The 26,976-nt window shown below is 40.5% G+C and overlaps 1 protein-coding gene and 1 long non-coding RNA gene across 3 annotated transcripts in view; one reads left to right on the forward strand and one right to left on the reverse strand.

The window, feature by feature from the left end:
• The window catches only part of LOC307159833, a 272,209-nt gene that overhangs the window by 103,215 nt on the left and 142,018 nt on the right, over positions 1-26,976 (reverse strand). The gene's annotated exons all lie outside the window — the stretch shown is intronic.
• Positions 646-26,078, forward strand: zfhx3a (zinc finger homeobox 3a). 2 transcript variants are annotated; one of them, XM_079874306.1, is made up of 9 exons: positions 646-859; positions 7,474-10,206; positions 10,870-11,095; positions 14,232-14,330; positions 14,580-14,704; positions 15,073-15,273; positions 16,864-16,960; positions 17,180-22,492; positions 22,585-26,078. In XM_079874306.1, the coding sequence occupies exons 2-9, from the start codon at positions 7,510-7,512 to the stop codon at positions 23,898-23,900; spliced, it is 10,074 nt and encodes a 3,357-aa protein (XP_079730432.1). In that variant the 5' UTR covers positions 646-859; positions 7,474-7,509; the 3' UTR covers positions 23,901-26,078. The 2 variants fall into 2 exon arrangements, with proteins under 2 accessions (XP_079730432.1, XP_079730433.1); XM_079874307.1 differs by having other exon boundaries at positions 14,583-14,704.

A 26,976-nucleotide genomic window follows, 5' to 3' on the forward strand; every position in this document is an offset into this window, starting at 1 on the left:
TAAATGTAGGCATATTTATCTTTATGTCCATCCTCGAACAACGACTGCTAAAATTAACCGCTGTTTTTGATGCTCAAGTTTACAATTTTACAATTTGCGTTAATTATCTTGAAAATCGTATCCAGTTGCATGTCTACCCAATTATCATCCACTAAATCTATGCGGTTTAAGCATAAATGCACTTTTTACAGTAGCGCTACAAACTTTCCACTAGCCCTATTGATTGTCAGAACCTGATTTATAGGATTTGCAGAACATGCATGATTATGATCATAAGGTTTCTTCTCCACTGGTGCATAGCTACTCATCATGTGAGTATTAAATATTGCTATAAATGTTTATATTTTTCCTCATCCACCTGCTTCTCATCTCATGGCACCTTTGTTGTGTTATCCTCCTTTATTGTTTGTTGTTTATGTGCAGATGTAAAATTGTCCGATAGTCTAATTCCATCACTATATGACCCCCCCAAACACACACACACACACATACACCTCCCTCCTCTCTTTCTCTCTCCCATCCTGGAATCTTATTGATCCAGGAGGAGCTAATTATCTCTTCCCCTCGTGACTGTGTAATCAGCACATGCGCAGTGTGTTAATTCCAGCCATTTTTTGCACGAAAGTAATTAGCAGGAATAAAGACCGGACTGATTTTTTTTCACTCTCTCCTCCTTCCTCGAACCGAAGCCAGGGCGCGTCTGTCGTCTGCAGTACAACCAAAAACAAACCCTTTTAAATGCTTTAAGGAACAGTCAAATACCTCGTTTAACTTCAGCGGCATGATGTGTGAACGCATGCATCTGCGCGAATGGGATCTATAAACGTGTTTACCGGAATACAAAGCGACGCGTCCAAATGTAAGTTTGTATCCGATGACTGTTCTTCAATCTCAGCCTATAGTTGATTCTTCTTTGCTCAAATTTGATTCTCGCTATTTACAAAAGTATAAAGCGTAACAATAATGAACTACGTGATTATTTTGCATCCCTGCTTGTTTTGTTATTGATCTTTACTAGTTGCTGTTATTACATATGTATGACATAGTCGCTAATGTAAAGCGCACCCTATTGACTTCCTTTGATGTCAGTGTCTTTCTCGATTTCAGTTTGAAGTTATAAAGCTCTTCTGGTGTTCTCCTACCTGTTTTCTTCAAGAGTTGTCGCCCTCTTGCTAGTTGCAAAAGAAAGAAAAAAAGACCGAAAAGCGTAAAGAAACGTCCTTTCTGTGTATGCTTTTGCTCGGACGAGTGCTGTTGTTGCTGTTGTGTAAGTCAGCACTGACACATCAGGCTCATTTTCAGAGAGTGTATCAGTATTGACACGCGCTACGGGTCCGTGTAACGATATGAAGGATCCGAACGAAGCCTCTGTGCGTCCTCCGCGTCGCGACTCAATTGCGCGCATGTAATAGCCTTATTTTTTTATATATAAAGATATATTTTTAAAGATACGAGGTCGCAAGGGTGTAACTTTTTGTTTTTGCGTCTTAAATGAAGCGTAGATGTATAAGAGGGAGGATTAAGCTGGCCCTGATTTCCTGGGCATGCTTGGTCAAGCCTGTTTGGACTTGTGTGTGTGTGTGTGTGTGTGTGTGTGTGTGTTTGTGTGTGTGGGTGGTTGTGTTGTTCCCAGAAGTTAGGGAAAATATGATAAAACCTAAAAGATATTCACACAATTGCACAAAATAATGTATATATATTTTTAAATTTCATAGGATATGCTGTATGTGTTTACAAAGCTAAAGTTATCAATGATAAAAGATTCATAAATAAGGTCAATGTTTGTATTAGGTAGTGTGTTGTAATTTTAATTCATACATTTATAAAAGCAATACAAATCTATAGCATGTCCTCATTTATAAAGCTAGATAAATGTGTTGTGTGTGTGTTTGTGGATGCGCTTGTGTGTGACCAACTGACCGGGTGTTTGGGTATTGTTTTTTTCTGTCCTTTTGTGAATCTGTCACATAGTGACAAATAGTTTCTTTTTTTTATAAATTACACAATAGTTTTTGACTTAATAGTTCAATCGTTTGTTTTTGAGCAGCTGGGCTCATACAAAATAAGGATGGATTTTAGACTTGATTTAGATTTTTTTTTTTATGCTTCAAATTGTTCATTTAGCTCTCTAAATGTTGGAATATTCAACTTTAGAAATACAATAATCTTTACATTTCTAGGTAAAAATACAGTGTTTGGCCTAAAATAGAGAGCTTACACTGGTATAACCAGTTCTACTGTGATAAACACAGTGTGCTTGAGGAGCAGGTAAATGAAGCGAGCACCGACTCTTTCTTTTGAGAATACACACACACACACACTCACACAGGAGATGGTGTTGGGCGAAAGAGGATTGTCTCACAGGTCAGAGTTCACAGAGTTAGGGAACAGGGTGAAAGGAAGAAGATGGGATGAAAGGGCACAGCTAGGGAAGAGAAAAGTGGACTCTGCAGGGTAGCGGTGTCAAACAGATAGTGCTTTCATTATAGATAGGGTTTCATTGAAACATTTTTTTGTTTACTGCATTAGCAAAATTTAGTGGATGTATGTACTGTAGAAAATCTGAATATGCATTAAAAAAAAATCTTATTCGTATATAATTTGTATTTAAAAAAAGAAATACTGCAGTCCCGTTATATGCTTTGTATGTTTCTTTTTGTTTATTCAGTGTGTTCGTAAAGTCTTCAACCCTTGCAGGACGCTGTAAAGATTGTGTAGTTGTTGCTTTGTTTGTAAATAAGGTATTGCAACATCTGAATACTGAATTGTGTGCGTTCGTTTGTGAGTCTGTGTGCACACACTGCCTTCAGGGTTTGACTTTTTCTGTTTATCATAATAATAGCTGGGGTTGTGGAGAAGTGAGGCACATCGGCAGATCAGTCACTAAGGCCTCTCAAACGCACACACACACACACACACACACACACACACTGAGCCAGAGAACAATGCATGGGGGCCCAGCCTGCCAGTTCAAATTCTGCTCTCCATCCACGCCTTAAACAGACCTTGTGTATATGTGTGTGTGTGTGTGTGTGTGTGTGTGTGTGTGTGTGTGTGTGTGTGTGTGTGTGTGTGTGTGTGTGTGTGTGTGTGTGTGCACAGGAGAAACGAGGGTGATCAGTGATTCTGCCTCACCACCGTGTTACTGTCAACTCTCACCAGAATTCACTGCAAATATTGAACTATATTACACTGCCTGCCTTAGTCCAAGCAGAAAGTGGTGTGTGCTGTTTGCCATGGCTGTTGAATATATAGAATGAAGGTATAGTTTATAAAAGGTGCATAAACCACAGTAATGCAAAGGTCAGTGGGTTTGTTTAACACATTTTCTTGGAAATGGACTAGAAATGGAGACAGACAGAGCCTGTAGTGAGAGACAGAGATTTACAGAGTGTTTTCAAATAATGTAAAAAATGTATTTCAATAGGGGTACTAGATATGTTTACAATTTTTCTTAGATTAATGGGGAAAAAAGGATGGTATTTGTTGAAAGAAATAGGGAAAACTGTATGACAATTTAGTGTCTTTACAGATTTAAATCTTTACATATTTACTCTTAATTTAAATATTATTGTGATGTCATGTTTTTAGTTTGTATCTCCAATAGTAATATTAGTATTTGTTTAGCACGCACACACACACACACACACACACACACACACACACACACACTCTCTCTCTCTCTCTCTCTCTCTCTCTCTCTCTCTCTATATATATATATATGTGTGTGTGTGTGTGTGTGTGTGTGTGTGTGTGTGTGTGTGTGTGTGTGTTCGTGGATTTCTTTTCTAGCCAGTTGTCACATTATTATTGTTTTAGCAAAAAGGAATTTCTCCACACTTTTCACAATTCAGTCAATTCCTGGTGGATTAAATAATGCTACTTGTAATATTATTTGTCATCAACCCATTTTCAATTATCCTCCAACAGAATGTAATCTCTTGTCATTTTGTTACAGGTTGCATAAATCATTTGTTAACACCAATGATTAAAAACAAGATAGCAGTAACATAGCTAGTCAATTCCATTTTTGTTTTGCATGTTGTTCAGCTCTGCAGGATTATTATATTCATGCGTTTTGAATTGGGATCTAGCTGTTAAAAGGAGTTAATCTTGCACAAATGTTTTCTTTTTCCTTTCTCATTTCACAGTGCATATACTTGGGTAATGAATGCAGGATATTTACATGAATAATCCTTACAGATAAAAGCTTTAGTTACACAGTGCCACTTTCCGATACGTGTGTAACAAGTGCCGCAATTTGACTGAGGAAGAACACACAAGCGATTCCCATGCATTGTCAGAGGCATAAGATCAAGTCAACTCTTTCAGTGTAGCATTGATTTCATAATCCCGCTGGATCTTGCTGCAGTTTAGATCGATACGTTTACATCACGCTCAGACTTTCACACTAGAAACTGAAGCGTGTGTGACTTACTGTAAGCATACTGACAGAATGCATCACTGTGCATGTGTAAAACATTGTTCTATATCTCTGCCTATTGGAAACTTATGGAAGCAAATGAATTTTTTTCCAGAACTATAATAGAAGGCTCATTTTTAAGGAGGCAGCTGTCATAACACTGTCATGGCCCTGCCATAACATCAGCATTACCTTTTGAACTTTGACCCTGCATTTTTGTCTGTCACTTCCTTTTTGCATGTCATACAGGAAGTGCATCAGCGTTTTACTTCCTGCTAACGTATTTTGTTCTATGCTGGCTGACTAATCTAGAAACAATGTTAAGGCCACAGTTTTCTAAATTACAAGTCATACATTTTCCCCACCACTCTCGCCCTCTCTTTCGTCCACTCTTTCTTTTTCTCTCTCTCTATCATTCTCTCTCTTTCTTTTGAAGTTTTGCTCCTGAATGGGCTAGTGTCTCTAATGGAAATGGGGCATTAAATCAAAGATCAAAGACAAGCGCACAGCAGAGAGGACAGCTGTCTAAATACAGTGGGAGAAAATGTGTCTGTGTTTGTGTGACTGTGAGAGAGAGGGGTGTGGGGTTAGCTGGTTTAAGTTTGGTTTGATACTTTCATTTTTTTAGTTCAACCCTTGAAACAGTTTTCGTTTTTTTGTGCTCATGCATTCATGCATGTTGCAAGTGCTTAAAAAGATTAAAAAAACGCTGGCACAAAGTAAGATTGTGCACACACTTGATCGTTTTAAGTGTTCTTTGATGTCTCAGGTACTATGTAGTATAGCCATGTGCTGTGTCATGTTGTAGACATGTAAAACACGCAAGGATTAGGTGTGTTGTACAGTCATATCTATGCAATAGAATGTTTACTAAGATACTGAGGCAATATTAGATTAGCGTTAAAACAGGAAGCCAAGCCCCTGAATCAGCAATATGTGCTGTGAATTTGAAATCACTCTCTCTAACAAAACAGGGCTTTCCACACAATATCTTTTTTTCTTTCTTTTTTTGTCAGGTTAACCACTTCCTTTCAGTGGTTAGAAAATGTTGCTAGTCAGTCTCAGGAGGTCAAACTAAATATTAAATCAGCTTTTTTATTTTCTATTCAATTTCTGTGAAGTTTGCAACCTTTTTCGCAATTTTCTATCAGTTAACATGAAGTAAACATTGAAGTAGACAAAATGAACAGAATAATGCACAAGAATGAGATGTTACAGCTTTCATTAGGAGCAAGATTAATTAGTGGTTATTAAGAAACTTATTTCTTATATTTGTCATTTTTTATAAACTAGAGAGGATGGAGTGGTAGTATTTCATTGCCATACTTTAATATTGTTGTAGAAATTCCCCCCAAAATGTTACCTCTTGAGTGCCATAAATGTTCTTCTTTATTTTTTTTTTTTACAAAGTTGGAGATTTATGTGGTAACAGGAATTGCCCACAGCACGTGGGTTAAGTTTATGTTAGATAATAATTTAGTCACTTGAAACAGTTAAAACAGTTCCCTGTACATGTTGTTGTAGTTGCTGTTGTTGTTGTTGTTTAAGGGTTATTGCTGGTACTGTTAGTGTCAGGGTTAATATTAGTTTTAGTGCTGTTTTGTCTAATTCTCAGCTGACATCTTGGTCTTAATCCACACACACACTTACAGAGAGTAATTGGTTTAAGATGTGTCTTGATTCCAGCTGTGTGCCCCCTATCAGGTATCCCAGAGAGATGGGTAATTAACCTAGCAGCTAATGAGATACATCACTAATTACCCCCCCAACCCCACCCCCCACACACACACATGCACACACAGAGCAAAAAAAGAATGGATATTCATTGATCTGTACAGAAAGTTTAGTTAGTGTCAGCTTGGCAGTTTGTTTATATATGTATCTCTAGCACTCTATAAGCATTTGTGTTTATTTCAATGAGTGGACTCCTATGTATAAGAGCTGTTCATTATTTTTGAAACATTTGGCCTTTTAAGTCCATTTTTTAGGTCCAGTTCGAGCTTAAATCAGGGAACGCATCCTTTAGCCTGGTGTGCTAGCATCCTGGTCTTGCTTCCAGTAAGATGCTTAGCATTCACGCTATTGATTTTCCCATTAGCACTTTAGCCCCCTCCAGTAGAGAGGATCAGAGAGAGCTCAATATAACAGCTTGAATCTCAGTTCAAGAATCTGCACTCTTCAACCTAGAAACTGAGCAATTAGCCCCTAACTACAATCCACAAACTCTGTACTCTCCTCAGACACCTTCTGTGCAAATGTTTGATGTTTTTACACTATTTAGGTGACTTAACTGTAGATAAATCCAGTAATAACTATAAGCACATTTTAATGATTTAAATATAGCCCACGGTGTAAGCACAAGGCAGGCTTAAGTAGCTACATCATATGTTTGTATTTGTAAAATGTGTAACTTTGTGCTGCTGGTACAATTAAAATTCCTTTCCAAATGTGAACCTGTTTCTACTTAGCATTAATGCAAATTGCAATTATTATAGACGCCTAGTATAGGTTGAACCCTGTTGTGATAGGCTGCTTTAATATAATTCAATTTAATTCACTTCAGCTGCTTTACTGATCAAGGCCTGTGGGGGCCGTGTCTCTGGAGAAACCTGGGACTAGAGTCAATAGGGAACTTATTCCAGAGGCACTGTCACGGGGCAATCCCCCGTAGACACAGCCCTATGTTCTGCTCAGTTGCCTAAAGGGAAATATAATTCAGATGGAGGGGGATGGGGGAGTCAGAGACAGACAGAGACATTTAATTGAGCAGATCTTGGTGATTCCAGGAATTGTCTCTCATGTAATATTCAGCTCTCTGTAATACAGCTAGGCAAAGAGCTATTGATCACAGTCTAGACCTTTCTCTGCTTTCCTTCATCGTTCCAGAGTTGCTTCTCTCTGAATAGTGACACTAAAGTTTATGCTGCTCAAATTTAAAATACTTCATATGTTGCTGTAATTATGAATGGTGCAAAGTGATTTAGAAAATCGTAATGTAGGTGTAAAGTTTGGGTAATTAAACTTTTCTCTCCCTTTCATTCTTTTTCTAGGCCAGGGTGGGATGAACGTGCTCAGTAGCTCAGAGGATGGAGTGTTGTGACTCTGTCTCCAACAATGGAGCCTCTGGCCCCCACACACAACAGCCTCCTGGGCTCTGCAGACCACTGGCCACCAATCCACTCCTACTGGCCAGAGATCAAGCCATTCATCGGAGCACAGCAACTCTGTCCAACCAGGATGGACTAGTGGGGCGGGCTGAGGAGGAGGGACTTGCTGGGAGATATGAAAAAAGATTTAGGGAAAAACAGGTTAATGAATGTTCAACCAGAGAGATGTTAGAGAGGGAGAAGGCAGATGAAGAGGAAGAAGGTGAGGATGTGGAGAGTCCTATCGGAGAGATCTTGTACCAGCCTGATGGGTCTGCCTATGTGACGGAGAGTAAACTCACGAGTGGTGTGCCCTCCTCCTCCTCGTTAGGTTCCCCTTCCTCCATCATTAGAACCTGTTACATTTCCTTGTCTCAAAGCCCCGCTCCACAGATCTTTCGTGTCTTCCAAATGCATAACCTTGACGACAGTGATAGTCTAGCTCTGGTGACCCGCCAATCCAAAGATAATGCTCCTGACGTGGCAGGATCACCAGAGACAGGGGTGACATGGTCTGGTCTAACCAAACCCATCCTGATGTGCTTTCTGTGTCGGCTGTCTTTTGGCCGTTCACACTTGTTTAGGGCTCATGCTTCTCAGCAACACAACATCACCTTCAGCGATGAAGAACAACATCTGCTCTCGTTTAAACACACCTCTGCCATTTTACAGCCTGCCGGCCCAGGCAACCGCCCATTTCTCTGTTTCCTAGAACCAAAAAGGAATTGTGAGTCTGTGGTACCACTTAACCTGGCATCTCCGACCTCTGGGAAAAGCACAGAGGACACGGCAAGACGGAAAGAGAATGAAGAGGCTCTGATCTCTAAGCCAGGACTCCCTATCCTGCCCTCTCCACCCAGAACCTCCCCTGCTACCTCAATACCAAGCCCTGCCAAAGACCCTTCAACCCTGGGAAGAGAGGGCACACAAAGAGGCAAGGAGGACAAGATGAGGAAGGATGAAGCAAGTAGTGAGGGAGGAGAAAGGAGATTGTATTTAGAGGTAGGCAGCACTGTAAATGACAGTGCTCACGGTATTAGCAGCAGTAGCAGACAAGAGCACATTACTGAAGCTGCTCTGTCAAACCAAAGCATTTCAAAACTTCCAAACTCTGTAACAATAGCAACCAGCTTTATGAACAACACCAAAACCCTTACAGACTCTGAGTCAGAGTATGGAACAAGCTTTAACTGCCACGACCCTGCACCTGCTTCCCTTGTTGTGGTAAACCCGTCCACTGTCACTACTACAGAACAACTTGCCAACCAAGAGAGTGCCACAGCAACCGAACCAAATGACCAGTTAGAGAATGGTAGCGCCATAGCAATGGAACCAACCACTAGGTTGTCTGAAGATGACAGACATGCTGTCACTCATTCTGACCTGCCCAATAATCATAGCCATTCCACGTCCCCTACACTGAGTCCTACCTTAACCCAGACTAGTCAGCCTATTCTTGAAGAAGGGCACTTGGACACTGCCTCTAGAAAAAGGCTGGTGGTGGCCATTGACGGAGGCTTTGTTGCCGCTGGGGACGATGTCCAAGGATCATCTTTCAGTTATGCCGTTCAGGCCTCTATGGTACACTCCAGAAACTCCTGCAAGACATTGAAGTGTCCAAAATGCAACTGGCATTACAAGTACCAGCAAACTCTTGAAGCCCATATGAAGGAGAAGCACCCAGAGTCGGATTCTGAAGAGTGTCCATACTGCAGCAGTGGTCAGAGCCACCCACGCCTAGCAAGAGGTGAGACTTATTCTTGCGGATACAAGCCGTTCCGCTGCCAGGTCTGCCAATATTCCACCACCACCAAGGGCAACTTGAGCATTCACATGCAATCGGACAAACACCTCAACAACATGCAGAGCCTGCAGACGCAGTCACATGCACACAGCCCAGCAGCCCAGCCTAATCCTTCAACCCATTCACATCCTACTCTCACTCACCCCACCCAAGCCAACTCCCCCTCTCCATCTAAGCTTCGGGGACGTGCATCGTGGCGGTGTGAAGTCTGTGACTACGAAACCAACGTGGCACGGAACCTCCGAATCCACATGACCAGTGAAAAGCACACGCACAACGTGCTTCTACTGCAGCAGAACTTGGCACACATGCAACGTCAACGTAAGCACAATGCCACTGAGCTTTACCGCCACTGCCAACCTCAGACCAAACTGTCCAATGCCATCGCTTCTCTGTCCTGCAATGAAACCTCTTCACCGAAACTCTTTGAATGCATTCTATGTGGTTGCTTTTCCTGTGACACTCTAGAAGAGCTTAGTCAACACCTGACCATGCAGCGGTCATTACCCAATTCCTATTGGAGGAGCACAACTGGAGACACCCATCACTGTCGGCTTTGCCATTATGCCACGCCTTTGCGAGCAAACTTCCAACTGCACTGCCAAACAGACAAACACGTACAGCGCTACCAGTTAGCTGCACACCTACGAGAGGCCAGTAGTCAACATGTAAACATCGAAGAGGAGGAAGAAGAGTGGCGCCTCAGGTGTGTCGCTGCTGGAAGCCAAGTGCAGCTCAGGTGCAATGCATGTGACTACGAGGCCAGCAGCTTGGAGAAACTGAAGCTACACACCATGAACTCCAGACACGAGACCAGTCTGAGACTATACAAGGTAAATCTCACAATTCAAAACCAGATACGCTATGTGCAAAAAGAGGCCTGGGATTCCTGTCAGTAAAATCCACAAAAGCCCAAGATGCCCGCAGTGAAGCCATTATTCCCCAAAACCTGTAAGGCCTCTGTGGTAATTGAGATATATTGTATGTTATTTTTTCCCTCCCTCTAATGTGGTCCATTAACTCAGCACATCTCTAATCAGTTTAGAGTTCTGTAAAACAAGTGGACTGGTGTTTCTCACTGTGGTTGTGTGTATGTGTTTTTGTGTCTGTGTTCATCTAATGTTTCACTGGATTCATCTGCTTTGAATCTGTCTGCTCAGCTTTCACCAGACCGCAGACAGAGGGAGAGATTTAGCGTTTATTTGAGCAAAGCATGTTAAATAACATCTACATAGGTGTTTTTACAGGGTTCTATTGATCCTGCATTGATCTATATTGTGCTGTCCACATTAGAGGAAGCCACATATTGATCATTTATGACTATATGGTCAATGACTTCCGCTAAAGTAGCTTAAGTATGTTGCTGGTGTTGAAATGTGAGTAGAAGAGTGTTTTATTAATTGATATAACTTCTGTTATCCTTCCTTATATCCTTCCTTTCTGTTTACCCTCACACATCATGTATGATTAATGTTTATCTTTACTCTTTCTCTCAGTATTTGCAGCAGCTGGATGGAATGGAGTCTGAAGATGTCTGGCTGCACTGTGTGCTGTGTGATTTCTCCACTCAGAACAGCCTTTCTTTAGTGCAGCACTCCCATTCATTGAGCCACCAGAGAGGGGAGGGGCTGCTTAGACTACAGCGAATCCAGAAGGGTCTGCAGGATGAGGAGGAGCTTGGTGCCATCTTTACAATCCGAAAAAGCCCTGCTCAAGAAAATGGTATGAGACACACATGCACGATCGCTTTGTTCTGTTTCAATTTACAGAGTTATCTTCAGGGGTTTTGCAAAGCACCAAAAAATAGTTTTTAAACCAGTAAAATTTCAGGGGGGGAAATAAGCTAAATCCAACACACTCATAAGCAGAACACCAGCTTTTGATGCTAGATTAATATTGGGGAGAAAGTCAGGGAGAATTCCTTAAAACCCTAATCAAAAGACTGTCCCTTGTGTGTTGTGCTCATGACGCTCAAGGCTCTAAAACACACAACAGAACAACAGAGGGGGAGGGGCTGACAGACATGCCGAAAAACAAAAAGAATAGGAAAAGGAAGAGGGCAGATATTTACACTGGGGTAATTGAGAAAACCGGGTGGTGGAGGCAATTAGCATTTAGTTCTAACACAGAATAAGCTCAACTAATGAGTTGAACAATAGCCCAACCTTGGCACCCAGCCTGTTTGTATGTGTATATTTACATATGCATTTGTTGTGTGAGAGCGAGAGAGAAAAAGAAAGCAAGTGAGTGTGCCTTTTGTACAGAATAGTAGGAATTGATTTTGTTAATTGACTTGCCAATAATCACATTTGTAACATCTTCACTGGCCAGAAAGAGGCTAAACTAGAGGGTTAGCCAGTCAATGCAGCCAATAAAGGCGCAACCCACTAACGAGGCATGAGTTAATTAACATTCTCAAATTAACATTTTAAAGGAAAGACAGAGAAAAGGTCTGATAGAGATTCCTAAAGACTGACAGGTGTTTGGAAATATTCCTGGTTTATTTTGTGTTAAGAAAATGTTTATATTTTAATATTTTTTTCTTTCTAACTTTCTAACTAAATTTGTTTAGTAATGTTTTCAAATTAATCCGCAAAAACATTTTTTTTTTGAAAAACTAATGTAAAACTTCCTAAACATGGTACATTTAAAATAAAGAAAACTGAAATACTGTATAGTAGCGTTATATTCCCGATGAGGAGAAATGGCGAACACACCGGGTACAAGAAAAGGTTAGCAGTCAGTGTGTCGTGTACAATCAATGCTAAAGTCAGTGAGTGAGAGTGAGTAGCTGTTTCAGTGTGAATTTGAACCTGTAGGAACATCGGATCAGCGCTGCTTCCGACCTGCTGGAGCGCCGCAGCTGAATGGCTGGTTATTGATCTCTTTAGGAACACCAGGGCATTGCCTAATTTATAATCAATACTGGATCAATGCTGCTGAGCATTTGTATATTGATCCCTGGGACGGGTAGGAAGTGCTGATGAAGTGTGTGTTGAGTGTGCGCCTGGAGTGTGTTAGCATGTGTGGGTGCATCTGATCACTTCATTACTGGCCGGAATGACCTCACCACGCTGAGCCACGGCCATCTGTTTTGTCCAAGAAGCGTCATGAACATTCTAAGTGAATGAATCCACATGCCCCCTTTGATTTTTGAAGTGCATTTTCAATGCAACTTCAAAATTAAATAAAATCTTTGTGTCTTTGATAATTAAGTTTCATGATAAATAAGTTGCAGGTAAAAAAAGTGTTTGTCTAAAACATGTAAACCAGAGGGGAAATGATCCATTTTGCAAATGATTTGCCATTTTGTCAGAATTTGAACATATCATGCAACACATTATGAATGTTCACTAATTAATGATTTCCTTCAGTCCCATACATTTAGTTTTATTTTATAGATTTATTTTTTTATTTCAATACCTAAGCTTTTTTTGTTGTGATTTTCCCTGTGAGAGATGCTCAACAATTGACAAATTTTTTTTTGGTCAGGTTCAGCGCGGTGTGTGTGACTGAGAGAATGACTGAGCGAGCGGGCTCAATGGGGCGGTCGTAACTAGAGCGGATTTGACAGTTTCAGGTTATGTGTTCTGTGTTTATGGGTGTGTTGGTTTGATAGGAAATCAATAGCGTGTCTGTCAGGATAATTGGTGTTCAGATGGCCTTTCTCGCTCTCTCTCTCACCCTCTGTCATAATCACCTTCTCAAAGAATTACCAGAAGATACCTCAGCCTGCGTTTGATTGGTCTGTTATGACAACCCTCATGCATTTTTTTTGTTCTCCCCCCCATACCCCAACCACCCCCCCTGCCCAAACCCACCCAAATCAACTCTGTTCTTTTCCCTTCCCCCCACGTAGCAGAACAATTACTTTGCTAAGAAAGCAGAAAGGCAGAAAGCAAGAGAGAAGAGGATGAGGAGAGGGAGGGAGGGCGTTGAATGGGGTATCTGGTTTAGTGTGTCCCGAGGCTGTGTGTTTTGTACCTACAGAGCTCAGCCGAAGCTTTTAGACGCTGCAAAAGAACAACAGAGCATCATTGCCCTTTTTGAATTTCCATCTTAATGTGTGCGTGCTCTCTCTTTTTGATTTTGGAGTTCATCGGGAAGATTAAAAAATAACAAGCCAAAACTGAAGACTGTTGTCAAAATATTGTCAGTAAATGCCATCCCACATATTTTAGATATGCACAGTCATTTCAGTTTTCAGGGAGCGCTTTGGAAAATGCTTCTTTTAGCAAGAAAGCTATAACTAGTACAACAGACTCAAAGTGAGCACAAGACCTATTGTATAAGATCATTTTTAAAGCCTGTCATGGCGGCATTGTTCGCCAATTTGTGCTTTGAAATGGACTCTTTGTGTGTGACCCTCCTGACCTCTGCTGTATTATCTTCCTCCTGTGACTTTTCAAATCCCCACAGGTCAAATAAAGCTCTGCTGACGCCACCGACTTTAACTCGTCCTCCTTCTGATTTTCTTCTCTCATATCTTTCTTTGTATTTTTACTGTAGAAGATCAATATATTTAACTTCTTTTGAGTGAATCCATAGGAGATTTTGTAGATTACTAGCTAGTGTTTTGTGTCGGTCTGTCCGTTAATGTGTTTGAGCAGGTTAGTTGGGTTTCACTGAGCTAGTGTAGACTGACCCCTATAGGTTTGAATGTGTTCCTGCATTCAACCTTGTTTTGCAGTGGCACATGCACGCAAGATATTTTCTGCAATGACCAATTGCCTAAAAAATCTAATAGTTGGCCTGATAATTTAAACTGCAAAGCATATAGGACACAAACAACCTAGAGTGTGTACATATGAATTTGTCTATTGTGATGTGCTCACTGAATATATTTTTTTCTCTTCAGCTCTTCAACCAGATCAGAATGGAATGGAGTCTCCCACTGAGGATACAGCTAACCAAGAAGACCGAAGTAAACATGGAGACATAACGAGGAAAAAATCAGGTCTTTACCAAAATTATTGCTACAGTGTTTTTTCAGCTGGATTCGCTTCGGGACCCAGATTTTACATTAGATGCTGTGGTGAACCCACACCAATATAGTTTAAATTTAGCTTATATTTAACACCATAGCGCTAATTGCATTATTTGGGAACCACTGTTTTACAATAAGCTTAGTGTTGTTACTTGTTAAACAATAATGTGTGCCTCTTATAAATGATCTGTTTGCTTTTTTTTTGCTTTTTTTTGCTAGTAGAAGGATTTATTCAAACAGAGGCAGAGCAAAATGAGTCGTCTTCAAGTCCTAAGCGTCCCTCATCTGGATCTGACGAGTCAGATGACCTCTCTCCCTGCAAAAGGCCACGAATACAGGAAGAGGTCTGCTGCAATGCACTCTGCACTATTTTTTTTATTTATTATAAAATGTAACCTGGTTTTGCCATGTTTATTTTACAAGTGCCATAAGACCACTGATGCCTATTAATTTTCTGTACAACTAGCAGAATAGTATAAACAAGTAGCTGTGCAAGCCCTAACAAATACAATGGTATAATAATATGGTAATCATTTAATACTAATTTAATTAAATTACTATTAACTTAATTGCTTATTATACCATAACTATACCATTGTGCAAAAAATAAGAAACATAAAAGAAACAAAGCCTAATATTATTTAAAGGAACAGGATATTGCAAAGACAGTATGTAATTCTTGTACCTCTGTTGTTTGTTTCCTTCCATTCAGATGAGACAGTGTCCATTCTGTCGGTTCCGTCATAGTGATATTGAGCGTCTAAGGAGTCATGTGATGAACCAGCATGCAGTTCAGCCTGCTCCCCGCTGCCCACTGTGCCAAGACACACTGCACAGTATTGCCCTCTTGCGTACCCACCTCACACAGCTGCACAGTGTCACTGCAGACTGCACTCAGAAGCTCATCAACACGGTGAGGGGGGAAAAAGACAGTATGCATATATCATGTAGATTCAGTATTTTAGTGCTATATAGTTTGTAATTTTTAGTGCTTTTGTAAAGAATTAAAGCAACCAAAGATTTTAAACAGTAACACGTGTCCATTCCAGCCACAATTCTCACAGCAAAAATTGTTTTTCTTATTTCTGTTACCTAGTAAAAACATCTTAACTCCCTTTAAGATCAATTGCTTGGGCTATTAAAAAGACAATATGTTTTGAATTAGTTTTTTTTTTTTTTTTATCCCTTAGGCAGTTTTTACTGATGTCAAAGCAGGATCTATTTACAATTTTTATTTTTACTAGTAATGAGGCAGGCCAAATAATCAGCTGATATTTGGCAATTTTTAAAGTAAAAATTTTTGTATTGTGCTTGTTTAAATTCTGCAATTTTGTGTAGCCTGCATCTTAGTCGCTATTATTACTTGTGTTACGCTAGCCGTCAGCCATGCTGCTTTCTAGATATTGATTTTAAAAAACATCAGTGGACCCCTATTTTTTATATATGGGGTAAAAATGGTATTAATGCAAGAAAATGTTCAGCACAATGTGCATGTGCGTATAAGGAGGGGTGTTTAGACCCTCAGTGACTCCAGCACGAGCAAACGGAGACAAGTAATGACATTGAGTTGGGGGAGGGAAGAGGTAGCTGCCTCAGATCCAATGAATATTAAAATTAGCTTTTTTTATCTGCAGAATATAAATTGATACTAATGCACCCAGAGCTTGTTTGAACCAGAAGCAGACATGCCTCACTGTTTCTGAAAGGTTGGACATTTTTTGCCAATTCAGTCAGCTTGCGCTGAGTGCTTTTTCTTGCGTAAAAGGCTTTTCTGTCTGTCTTTCCATTTCTCTCCTCTCCTATCTTTCTTGGTCCTCCTTGCCCTCTGTTCTGCCATCTCTCTTGATTTCTCTCTTCGGCACTTGCCGTTCCTCTCCCCTTCCCCAGCTGAACTGAAATACAGTAATGAAAATAATTGTGCTTCATTAGTTCTGAGCCAGTGCTAGGTGATTTTCGTTATGAACCGTGCCTGGTAATTATGTTCTAAATTAAATGTGACCTTGAAGAGGACTTGTGTGCTGCTTTGTGTCCCTTCAATACAGCACTTTCCTGAAATGGTGTGCTTTGTGATGGAAATAGCAGCCATTTTGTTTGGTTGTTCATCCCTCCCTCTCCCCCCTTAAAGTTGCATTGATTTACACATTTTAAATTTGAGTGGGTACAGGAGGAAAGAAGGAGAGGAAGATCAGTAAAGTGGCTTTTTTACATCCAAAGTTAGCTAATTGTGTTGTCATGGACCAAAGAGGGCTTCCATTCATACTTAACCTTTGAACTGCTTTAAGTGTTGGTTCATGACTGCGATTCCATTTTGCCTTCTAAAGTTAAGGGTCTGTTCTCTTGCACGATGCATCGTTAATGCACACGTAGCAGGAACACAGCATAATGACCAATCATTTTTAGAGATAACAATCAAATGACTTAATAATGAGATTTTTGTGGATTAATTAATCCACAAAATGGATTTATCAAACCTATTATGATTTCTTTTTTCCCTTGTGATCAGATGATTGCTTCAGACGTGCTGCCAGAGAAGATGTTTTTACCAGTGAACAACTCGGATACACAGCTGATAAATGCTAATGAAACAACGAGACTGGATGGTTAGTATAAATATTATAATTTTTTTTAAATCTAGGTTAAGCATGTTTCTTTATTTTTCATCATTTTAAAATAGGTTGACAGTTATGATCTGACTCAATAAGTAGTCCAAAGGTGATTTATCAGTATTTGTGCTTGGTTTAATTATTAAATTATGATTGTTCTAATTAATTTTGCTTCATTATGTATTCACAGCAATTATTTTTCTGTTTATTCTTTAGAAATGTCAACCGATGCTGAACCTGAGAGAGGTACCACACCTCACTTGGAGGCAGCACAGATCTATAAACAACCATCAGAGGATGCAGAATCCACAAAGGAGAACAATGCTGCTTTTCCTTGTTGGCAGAAAGGCTGCAACAAAGTCTTTACATCCTCAAGTGCACTCCAGACACACTTCAACCAGCTTCATAGCCAGAAATCTCAAACGGCAATATCTGATCGCCACATTTACAAGTACCGGTGTAATCAGTGCAGCCTAGCATTTAAAACCCCTGAAAAGTTACAACTGCATTCTCAGTACCATGCTATCAGAGCTGCCACCATATGCTGCCTCTGTCAACGTAGTTTTCGTACAATGCAGGCCCTTCGGAAACACCTTGAGACAAGCCACCTGGAGCTGAGTGAAACCCAGATACAGCAGCTTTATGGTGGTTTAATGATGAATGGTGATACCCTGATCTCCGCAGACCAAACATTTGGTGAAGAGGAGGGATCACCAGAAGAAACTGAGATGAAAGATGATGAAGAATGTGATTTGGAGAAAAAACTAAGTCCTACAGACAGTGATTCAAGTTTGGTTAAAGATAATGCTGAATGTGACCCCAAGCAGCCTGTTTTTCCACTTAGAAAGGGCCCGAATATTACAATGGAGAAATTTCTGGATCCATCAAGACCTTTCAAATGTACTGTTTGCAAGGAATCTTTCACACAGAAGAATATTCTCTTAGTTCACTACAACTCAGTGTCACACTTACACAAACTTAAACGGTCTCTGCAGGACACGTCAACTGGATTGCAAGAGCCTGTCAACAATGCAGACCACAAACCATTTAAATGTAGTATTTGCAATGTAGCATATAGTCAGAGTTCAACCTTAGAGATTCATATGCGTTCTGTCTTGCACCAGACAAAAGCTCGTGCATCCAAGCTTGAAACATCCACTTCTAGTTCTGAATCTGTTGGCCCTCCCCCAGGCAAGGCATTGTCCAGCACCCCTGCAACCATGAAGCCTGCTACTTCCATGAACAATGCTGATCTAAGCCACCAAAAAAACACTTTACTCAATGGCACACCTGCAAACCCAGACACCAACCATCCTTCAACATCTGACATGAGGAAGAAGTTGGCAAACATGATTGATTCAGCTACCAAGCAACAACAGATGTCATTACAACAACAACAGCAGCAGCAGTTAGTCCAGGCTCAAGCCCATCTCCAGCAAGAGCTCCAAAAGAACGCTGCTCTTCTTCAGTCCCATTTATTCAATCCTGCACTTTTACACCCTTTTCCTATGGCAACAGAGGCTCTTCTTTCAGTGCAGCAGCAACAGCAATTGCTTCTTCCTTTTCTTATTCCAGGAGGAGAATTCCGCATGAATCCAGAGGTGAACCTTAAAGGCTCTGGTCTAAACTTAAGCACATTAAAGCCTATTGTAAATGAGGATACTGCTGAGTCTTCTAAAAAAGATGGCTCGAAATATTGTTCTAAACAAAAACAAAATGAAGATCTCGTAATTCATCCTGAAATTAATGAACAGAAACTGACCAGTGATCCACTGTGTGAGAAGGATGCGGATGAACTGAACTGTAATGAAGGATCAAAAGAAATGGATAATGTGGGTATCAGAGAAAAAACACATCATCCCAAAACACAAGAAAATGAAGATGTAAACAAAGAGATGTCAACCAGTGGGAAGAGTTTTGATGAGTTTCTTCCACCCAGAATAGCCCATGATGCCCCTGGGAATGCTTCAAAGGCTTTGCTTGAAAACATTGGTTTTGAGTTAGTCATGCAATTCAATGAAAATAGGGAGCGATTTCAGAAAAATATTACTGAGGCGATACCAAATGGTGGGGATGTGACTGACACCAAAGAGGTGGATCATTCAGAAGGCACGGAGAAGCTAGAGTGTGAGTCCTGTGGGAAGCTTTTTTCAAATGCACTGATTCTGAAGAGCCATAAAGAGCAGATTCATCATTCTGTATTCCCTATCAAGTCATTGGAGAAATTTGCCAAAGACTATAGGGAGCAATATGACAAACTGTTTCCATTGAGACCTACAACTCCAGAGGCTTCTCCTGTCTCATCCCCTTCTCCTACACCACCTATGATTCCCAACCCTTCAGTGCAGCAGCCACAACAGCAACAACCAGTGCAACCAATTGTTCCTGTCTCTACACTCAGTTCTACTCCTGCTACTGTTTCCATTTCTCAAGTTAAGGCTCCATTAGCTCAAATTCCCTTACCCATGGAACTTCCACTCTTCCCCCCACTTCTAATCCCTCCCATACCTTTGCAATCTTTAACTCATCAGGGCCCTGTCCATCTGCCCCCGGTGGAGGCCGGTTTGAGTTCTGATTTGACACAGATTTATCAACAACAGTTAACTCCATCAATGTTACAGCAGCAAAGTAAAAGGCCTCGAACCAGAATCACAGATGATCAGCTTGTAATCCTGCGTCAGTATTTTGATATCAACAATTCTCCGAACGAGGACCAAATCCATGAGATGGCCAACAAATCTGGTTTGCCACATAAAGTCATAAAGCATTGGTTTCGGAACACTCTATTCAAAGAACGCCAGCGCAACAAGGATTCTCCATATAACTTTAGTAACCCTCCCATCACAACACTGGAAGATGTAAAGGTGGATTCTAGACCACCGTCTCCTGAACCACTAAGACAAGAATTTTATGGGGGTAGGAGGTCCTCAAGAACCAGGTTTACTGACTATCAGCTAAGATTACTGCAGGATTTTTTTGATGCCAATGCATACCCCAAAGATGATGAGTTTGAGCAACTGTCCAACCTCCTTAATCTTTCCACCCGTGTTATTGTGGTATGGTTTCAAAATTCCAGACAAAAAGCTCGGAAGAACTATGAGAACCAAGGAGATGGAGGGAAGGATAGTGAACGCAGAGACCTATCCAATGACCGCTACTTTCGTACTTCCAACAACAATTTCCAGTGTAAGAAATGCAACATTGTCTTTCAACGCATTTTTGATCTAATTAATCACCAGAAAATGCAGTGTTACAAAGATGAGGAGGAGGAAATGCAGAACGATCAGAATGACATTTCAATGGATTCTAAGACTGAGTGTCATAGTCCAATATCTGGACCCTCTTGTTTTAAACAAGCAAATTGTTGCTCAAGCCCCTCCAGTTCATCTGGTTCTAGTACTAATGTGAAGTCCACTGATTCTGAGCATATGCAAACAACTAGTCTTTCTAGAGAGCTTAAACAAGCAAATGAAGTATCATCTGACCCTAAACAGGCTGTTAGTATCAACACTGAGTTTGAGAAATTAGAGAACAGAATGCAGCAGCCAAGGCCACTCTGTGAGGAGAACCAAAATGTAAGCACAGAGATTCACTCTCACTCTCCTCCTAAACAACAACAGGTTTCCAGCACATCTGAAACAAACCCAACTCCTTCACAGAGCTCCCAAAAGATTTTTAGTCCTTTAGAGATTCCTTCATCTGAGCAACAATTGCAACAGAAACCAGCTCAGGATATGAGCCCTTACCACTGCATCCAGTGTAAATTGAGCTTCCCCTCTTTTGAACATTGGCAAGAGCACCAGCAAATGCACTTCCTTACCCAAAGTTACTTTCCCAGCCCACAGTTCCTCGACCATCCTGTCGACATGCCTCTAATGCTGTTTGATCCTGCTAATCCCCTACTTGCGAGGCATCTGCTTTCAGGAACAATTTCCCAGATAGTGGCAAATCCACCAGCAGTGACAACCATTCCAGATTCAACAATAAACTCTTTGAAGAGGAAACTTGAAGAGAAAGCAGGAACCAGTTCTATGGAGAATGATTGGGAAAATAATGGGGAGGAACCCCAGCGAGACAAACGTATGAGGACCACCATAACACCAGAGCAACTAGAGGTTTTGTATCAGAAATACCTTTTAGACTCCAATCCAACACGCAAGATGCTTGACCATATCTCTAACGAGGTCGGTCTTAAGAAAAGAGTAGTTCAAGTCTGGTTCCAGAACACTCGAGCTCGTGAGAGGAAAGGCCAGTTTCGGGCATTGGGACCATCTCATATCCATCGTCGTTGCCCATTCTGTCGAGCTCTCTTTAAAGCACAGACTGCTCTCGCTGCTCACATACGTTCACGTCACTGGCATGAAGCAAGGAATGCAGGGTATAGTATGGCGATATCTAGTATGACTCAAGATCAGGAAAGTTCTCAATTTAAATCTGATCTCTTTGATTTAGCCAATTATTCTCAGTTTTTGAGCTCCACTGATGATGCAGATTCTCCAGCGTGCAAAAGCATGGACCTGTCTTCACATCAGCAGCGTCTGAGCCCAAAACCTATAAAAGGTGAGAGCATGGAAGATTTTGAGATGCCTTCCATGTCAGTTTATCAGACTTTTGAACAGAGCAAGCTGAATAACTGTGAGGCTAACACAAACACAACCCATGACCATACAACTGATGAAGGAAATGACTCTCTAGAGGGTAAACATGGCAGTATCGACCACATGTCTCCCAGCACTGAAAGGGAGGCTTCTTCTGAAAGTGATGAAAAGATGTCTTCTGGATTGGTTAGTCCTGCAATGAGCTTTAATGCTAAAGATTTTGATAATGATTTAGTCTTAGATTACAGTGAAAATTCCAGCCTGGCTGATCCAGCTTCACCTTGCCCTGGTAGCTCCAACAGTCAGAGTTTTGATGACAGATATAGCCAAAAACGCTACCGCACTCAAATGAGTAATCTGCAGGTGAAAGTGCTCAAAGCCTGCTTTAGTGACTATAAAACCCCAACAATGCTTGAGTGTGAAGCCTTGGGCAATGACATTGGACTTGCCAAGAGGGTGGTTCAGGTGTGGTTTCAGAATGCTCGTGCCAAGGAGAAAAAGGCGAAGCTTAGCCTTGCAAAGCAGTTTGGTACAGAGAGTACTTCTATTGATAGACCTAAGACTGAATGCACTCTTTGCTCTGTTAAATACAGTGGCTGCTTGTCTATTCGTGACCATGTCTTCTCCCAGCAACATCTTGCTAAAGTTAAGGAGGCTCTGGGTGGCCAGAGGAAGAGGGACAAGGAATATTTGGGTTCAGTATCTGCTCGCCAGCTGATGGCTCAACAAGAGGTGGATCATCTAAAAAAAACAAGTGATGCTCTGGGACTTGTCCAACCACAAGCTATACTGAGCTCAGTGGGTCTCAACCAAACTGCCCTTCAGTGTCTGAGTCAGTCTCCAATGTACTCAAGTCTGCAGACGCAGAACACTAAAAGCATTCGAGGAGGTAACTGCAAAATGACTGATGGTTTTTCTTCCATAAAAACAGGTATGTCTAACCTACACTTTGTTTTTAATTAATTTACTTAAAATTCTGATCTTTTGTAATCCATGCTTTTTTTTCTTAATTCATTATCATAGAAGGTGCCAGTGACCCTCCTGTAAATGAGCTGACCCACAAGCCAACCATGACAACCTCTTCTGCCATATCAGCTATGGATGACAAAGATGTAGTTAGCACAACCAACTCTGTCTTGACCCCAAAGACCACAGAACAAGAACTTCAGTTACCCAAAGAAAACGACACTGGAAGTAACAGGATTCCCACAAACAAACATGACAGTTCTCCATTGGGAAATGCTACTCGTGCAAACTCTTCTTGCAACAGTAAAGAGAAGTCAGACTCTTCCAGACCAACAGTATCTACTCAAAATACTGGAAGGGAATATGTCATAGACCCAACTCAGCTACAAGTTCTTCATGCGGCTATGAAAACTGACCAAGCTGCTCTGCTCCCTAGTCCTCTTTTGCCCTGTCTGATGCCTGGCTTCCCTCCACTTTTTTCTGCCCATATTCCCACACCTATGCCTGGAGGCCTCCTGCAGCCCATGTTTGGCATGGAAAACATGTTCCCATATGGTCCAGTCTTGCCACAGGCTCTAATGGGGCTATCCCCGGGCTCCATTCTCCAGCAATATCAACAAAATCTGCAGGGTGCATTGATGCAACAAAGACTGCAGCTGCAACAACAGAAACAGTTAGTGCAGCTACCAGATAAACCAAAACCTAGCCAAATCTCTGCTCGCCTCCATGCAGAAGACACCATTTCATCCAAACGTGACAAGAAGCAAGGCACACTCAATAGCACAGATTCCCCCTTCATAAACTCTGTCAACACAAAGCAGCCAGATGTGAATAACAACTTTCTTCTAAGCCACTGTATTGTTTCCAAAACAGAGTGTAGAACAGAAGGCAAAGATGGTCATCTTTATGACTGTCTCGCCTGTGAGGTGTCTCTCACTGGGAATGCAGAGCTCATCAAACATCTTGAGTTCCCTCAGCATAGACAAAGAGTGGCAGAAAGACTGAATGCCAAAGAGCATGCTTCTCAATTACCTCACATCAGTCCCTCATCTACCTCTCAGTCAAACCCATCCAGTGAACAGAGATCCTCTTCAACGGCCCAGTCTTCTTTAGGTACTCCTTCTGAAACCTCCATCCCTACCCCAACCGGTTCTGACCAGACCAGTAGACATCTCCAAAGCTCAACCCTGACTTCAGCTTTACCTGAGGCTTCCCAAAGCTCACAGGCTTCTCACTCACATCATGTTCTTTCGCCTTCAAATGTTACCTCAAGCCTGACAAGCCTTGCAAAGACATGTCACACAAAACCAATAGACTCTGTGGATGGGCGTTGCGACGGCAACGAGTCAGAGGAGGGACACGACTCGACATAATATATTGGAGCAAGAGGTTTGATAAAACTTGTTTTTATGGCTTTGAAGCCTCAGAATAGACTCCATGGAATAAAAAATAACAAGAGGAAAGTAAAACAAAATGTCTCCAATGTAGATTACACTGGGGGAAAGATATGACCCAGAGCTAGTCTGGCAGACTGTTTTAAAAGGACTGAATCCTGTAGGATCCAACTTGCATTACCAGTGCTTGTAACCAAAAACAAGTGTCAGTAGAATGTTTTTTTCCATTTCAATATGCTGGTTTTTAACAAAAACTTGAGTATATGTAAACTGTTTGGAAACTAAAGGGTGCACAGCTAAAGACTGGTGAAGAACCTGAGATGGTTTCATGATTACTTAACTAACCAAAAGTCTGTTTATAACGTGTAAGTTTTAACAGACACCCATAAAACACCCACACTATTTTTTTGCCCTGTCAAGTGTTAAAATATTATATTATTGGCTTAATGAAGTGATGTAATGTTTTTTGATGTTGTCTTCTCTCAGGTCAACAGCTCTCAATTTTGTTCTGTTACAAGACATACCAATAGAAAATATATTAAGCCCAAAAGAAATGTGTAATGAATGAAAACGTACAATTCTGATTTGTATTCAAAGTCCTGAAACTAAGCTAGTAGATGTTCACTTTTTTTTCACGGACATGTATTTGTCCAGACACAAAGCGTATTGCAGACCGTTGTAAATTGTGGAAAAATATAATTTAGTTTTTTTTTTCTTTTTGAAAATTGACAAAAACATTCTGTGTTAATGATAGATAAATGTATGAGCATTTTGGTGTTGCGTAGATTGTTGAATTCAGATGACTTAATTGTATGGTAGGTTTAAAACAAATGACTTGTATATTTAACTTTTGTATTGTCCCAGTCAAAGACACTTGAGGCTTTTTAGCCATGCTCATGTTAAAACATAGCATTTACCCTCTAATGCTGTTGAAAATTGTCACTGTACAACCAACTTCCTCTCCTGCACTGAGCCAAGTTGAAAGACCCTATCTGTGTATGAATTAGATCGATGCACATCTATAAGATATTTTCTATTTTTGTTGTCTTTTAAACAGAGCATTTCGATTGTGCACTTATTTTTTTTTCTTCTGTTGCCTTCAATACTGTAATTTTACCTAAGGCAGTAGTTTTTCATTTTTCCTTCAGCACACAGTGATTTTATTTCTTAACATTTCTGCACTTGCCATGACTAACAATAATAACAATGACGCTATTATGAAACAATAATAACTTACAGTATTGCTTTAATGGAAAATCCAAAGATAAAGTAGTCTTACCATTGGTGCATACAAAAAACTTTATACTTTAGAAAATATTACTGTTTTTAAGGAATGGAAATCTTTTTAGATGATGGAGCCAGCTACTGTATGAGAATACTGTTTTAGCTAACTTATTAGAACATTTGTGACCTCATATATGAAACAACCAGAGAACCAAAAATAAAAAACAAAATAGAAAGCTTACTCTGAGGATATGGGAGGGACAGCACTGTTGTGCAGCCATTGTAGTTTGTATTATAGAGGTGAACTCACATGGTTTGCTTCTCTGTGTCTGGCCTTTTTGTCTGGTTATCTCTTCTGATTTCATTTCTTATTGTTTGTTCTACTAAATGTACTGGGTCTAATTGTTGAGGAAATAGAGTGTGCTGCTAATGTAGGTTTGTACTAAGATGCATGCTTGATTTTGCTTTTTGCTGAAGCTTTAATGACGACCGTCAGTAGCCACAAACCCTATCCCTGTTCCTGTTCCACCGCAGTTCTGTCCACACATGACTGTGAAGACTGTGACTCTCCATGAACTACATTATGTTCTCCTCTTAGCCAACCAATGTTGAAAACCAATGATGATATATTTATACAAAGTTTGCATTCCAAATATCACATTTGTCATTTGAATTGATTGTTTTCTTTTTTTGTTGTTGTTGTTGTATTCTGCTTCTAAGGGGACTCACTGTAACGTATTCTCTCACTCCTGAGTCTGGACCTTCTGTGAGAGACTGTTTTCTCTGCGTGCTCCTGGAAATGTTATTACTGTAGCGATCGCCAAATAATGTACATTCATGATGCACTTGTGTTTATTCATGTGACTCACTGGGCTAATGTCTCCTGTCCTCTTATATACAAGCATTCAAAGTGAATAAAATCTGTTTCCTTTTAATAATTTGGCATGTCTCTCTATGGTCCTCGGAGCGGCCAGGCAATCTTTCTTTTTAAAAGATTTATTTTGACTCCCCTGTCTGACAAATTGAAGGTTGCAAATAACATATTTTCACTGAAAATGCACACCAAATTTGTAGTGATCAAAGTTCTGTGATTTGATCATGTGCATTTCTGTTATGTCCTTAATCTGATTGCATACACCCTACTCTGCTGAGGCAGTGTAAAGGAGACGGGCAATCAGCCAAAGCACTAGAAATCAATGGAGGTTAAACGAGACAAAATCAATGCAGCTAAAGTTCAAACTGAGATTCAAGTTCATGTGTATTAGCAAGAGACTGCATTGATATCAGTGTTGGCTTGTGCTCAATATGTAATGCACTGGGTTCAGAAAAGGAAAAATATTTTGTCTATTTACTTTTTGTGAGAGGATTATGCCTTATACTCTGCAAATAATCTTCCCAACAGGGAAGCTAGAAGTTCTCAATGTTGGTATTGTTAAGGAAAGTATTTGTTTTTTAACAAGCTGTTTTTTTAAGTACTTACAAAAACATTCTCACATATTTAAGGGATAATGTAGAGTCAGCTGGTCATTATCACAATTAATGCCAACAGGGTGATCAGGATCAGTCTTGTATCATAAAGAAGTGGTTTATTTAGCCATATTGACCAGATGACTGTATGAGTTGTCAATTAGTGTTTCCATGCCACAGTCTTTATTCAGAAATGTTTGACTCACCAGTGAGTCAGGGACTGACCAATCAGGATTAAGTATTCCAATCAGGATGGGTAAGTAAAAGAACCATTCTACTTTTTCTTATAGTTGTCACAATAGTAATGTGGGTGGTTTACCATATGAAGCAGTATGTTATACTTTTTATTTTATAGAATGTCGTG

This window comes from Squalius cephalus (assembly GCF_949319135.1).
Source record: "Squalius cephalus genome assembly, chromosome: 6".
Taxonomy (NCBI): Eukaryota; Metazoa; Chordata; class Actinopteri; order Cypriniformes; family Leuciscidae; genus Squalius; species Squalius cephalus.